Source organism: Daucus carota, chromosome 6, assembly GCF_001625215.2.
Source record: "Daucus carota subsp. sativus chromosome 6, DH1 v3.0, whole genome shotgun sequence".
Lineage (NCBI taxonomy): Eukaryota > Viridiplantae > Streptophyta > Magnoliopsida > Apiales > Apiaceae > Daucus > Daucus carota.
Genome location: NC_030386.2, coordinates 5699465 through 5702229, shown reverse-complemented (window position 1 = coordinate 5702229; position 2765 = coordinate 5699465). Strand labels below are relative to the sequence as shown.

Here is a 2765-nt window from a genome sequence, read left to right as displayed (position 1 = left end):
TGGATTAGCTTAAAAGAAGTGACTTCTTGTTTATAGTAAAGAAGTGGAGTAGAAGTGAGAAGTAATAAGTTAATAAAATGTTTGGAAAAAAAGCAGAAGCTGTGAGAGAGAAGCTAGCATTCTCAGCTTCTTAAAAGTGCTTCTAATTCTTTACACAAACGGGTCAAGAGAAGCAGAAGTCAGCTTCTGCTTCTCTCAACCAAACCGGCCCTATATCTTCTCTAATCTTATCTTCCTTGCTAATAGATTGGTGTGTAATTTGATAGCTGTTACTGCTAACAAAGTAACGAAGTTAAAAATCCCTAACAAAAGTATGAAGGAAGAAAGTGGAGGAGAATAACAAAGAAACTATTACTATTAGTAAATACTCCCTCCGTCCCTCCGTCCCATTTTAACTGCTTTTGACTTTTTTACACGTATTTTAAGATGTTAAAAAAATCATATCTAAACATAGTTATTCTTTATCAAATTTATATCAAATAAAAGTTTAGAATCTAAATTTTTATTTGATATAAGAATTGAACTTTTTTATTGAGCGTAACTATTGTTTTTTTACGCCTCAATATACGTGTTAAAAAGTCGAACATCAGTTAAAATGGGACAGAGAGAGTAGTAATATTTATTTATGACTATAAATACAAGGCTAGCCTCTCTCAACCACACCCATTCCAAAACCAAACAAAGACAACAAGAAGAGAACTTAAGCATCTTGTTCTGTTTTCTTACTATGTTCACTCCAACCTCTGTATCTGCCAGCTTTTTGATCATCATAAACCAATTCTCTATCGAGTAAAATCATTCCACAAGCCTAAGCCTCCAGAAAAATGGATTGCTTTGACATTAAAGTCGAAAAAGCCAATGCAATCTTGAGGTACAACAGGCATCAAAAGATCACAACTCTCTTCAGGTTTATAGAGGTATGCATGTTTCTCTTCATTGTTTCAAGGATTTCCACTCATTTGCCATTGGCTTTCAAAGTATGCCGCGATTGCATACAAGCTCTCTCCATCACTATTTCTAGTCCCGGATTCCTCTTCGTCCTTGGAAATGCAATCGTTGTCGTTCTCTTCATGAAATCTGGACACCTCTCTGCTCAAGAAACCAAGAACCTGAACCCTGCCATTGAGTTTTGTAATGAGTATGTTGAAGGGTGTGAGAACAAAATGAATATCAAAGTCAAGAAACAGAGGAGAAAGCAGGGGAAAAAACAGGGGAACTGTGAAGAAAACGAAGTTGTACTAGATTTGTGTAGTTTTGAGGATAGAACGATGCGTAGGAGTCAATCGGAGAATTTCATGAAATACGAGCCTCAAGATTCCTGCAGGAAGCTGAGGCGAACTGTGACAGAAAATGGCAGCACACCATCTGTGCACAAGACTGGGGAACAAAGCTCTAAACCTAAATATTACGCGGAGGATGAAATGAGTGGCGAAGAGTTCAGGCATGCAGTAGAAGCTTTTATTGCGCGACAACAGAGATCTCTGAGGGAAGAATGTTCATCTATAGTAACTTATGGAACTTAGATCACCCATGGTTTTATCTTAATTATGTAATTAATCATGATACTCCAGTCCAGCGTCATGTCCCTCGAGCCTCCTGCTGGATCCGTCCCTGTTTTTAGATGCATCGTACCTTACAGGTCATTTGATGAATGACAGACAAGTTCTCTAATTTTTTTCTGGGAAAACATATTTGAGACCAATATATATAAAAAAACTTCTCCATAAATCTATATAATTTTGACATTTGGTTTATTTCCTTCTCTTTTCTTGAAAAAATTATGTAACACAGTTTCAGGGGACAACTAAAGAAGTTGTAACATTGTAAACTCTTGAATGGGTTGAACAGCAACTTGTTAGATGCCAAATGAAAATTGTTAGCAAATATATTCCCAGAATAAGAATTATTTGTATTAATAGATCAGAGATTCAGATTTGTGAAAGAAAGACATTAGGAATCCAGAGAGACTGGTTATATTGTGGACAGAATATGAAGAATAGTTCTATATTCTACATTCTTTTTATAAAGATTAGTAGCATAATGCAATTTGCCACTGAATATTGAAATTTTCAAAGATTTGATTTTAGGATGTATAAAGGAACTCCACCAAAGTCTGTTAGCACTACTGAAGATTATTTAATAGAGTTCTAGAAACAAGGGGAAACATGTAACCTAAATGTTGATTTGAACTTGTGGACCAGAATCAGACCAGTGCCTCAATAAAGATTTATAATATTATTTGTACGATGTTCTAAATCATAATTTCGAAAAATATGATACAAAATATTCTAGTCTCCAACAACTTTTAAGAAGCTGGGGGAAGATAAGTAAAAAGCTCTCAGCTGGAATTTTTAGGCAACTTTTCTCTACTTCACGTTACTAAATTTTATAACTAAAATCATCTACACACTTAAATAACTTATATAAGTCACAATATCTATCCGTCAAAAAAAAAAAAAAAAAAAGTCACAATATCTGAACCCTTTATAACTTATAAATCTTAATCCATTTATCTTTTGTAATCCACTTTAACCTTAGCCTACAGCCCCATAATATATTGACAACCCCGTTGTGTTCTGTTTACTACTATTTTTGTGGAGGTCTATTATACGCATTCCACAGGGACAATTTCCCGGAGGGAGGGGTCTCCTAGAAGCACGGCCTCTAGCAGTGAAGCTAGTGCCTTGCAGAGATTAAGACTAAATTTTTCGAAATTCAGTGTACATAAGAAATTAAGAATAGAGATCTGAAAGCAATGGACCTGA

The 2765-nt window shown here is 35.1% G+C and overlaps 1 protein-coding gene across 1 annotated transcript; it reads left to right on the top strand.

The window, feature by feature from the left end:
• The first annotated feature begins 824 nt into the window (after positions 1–824).
• LOC108225675 (uncharacterized) lies at positions 825–1523 on the top strand. The gene has a single exon (XM_017400603.1). The coding sequence runs from the start codon at positions 825–827 to the stop codon at positions 1521–1523; it is 699 nt and encodes a 232-aa protein (XP_017256092.1).
• Positions 1524–2765: the final 1242 nt, after the last annotated feature.

Coding starts and splice junctions, on each gene's coding strand:
- LOC108225675 (XM_017400603.1), top strand. CDS start 825: ATGGATTGCTTTGACATTAAAGTCGAAAAAGCCAATGCAATCTTGAGG.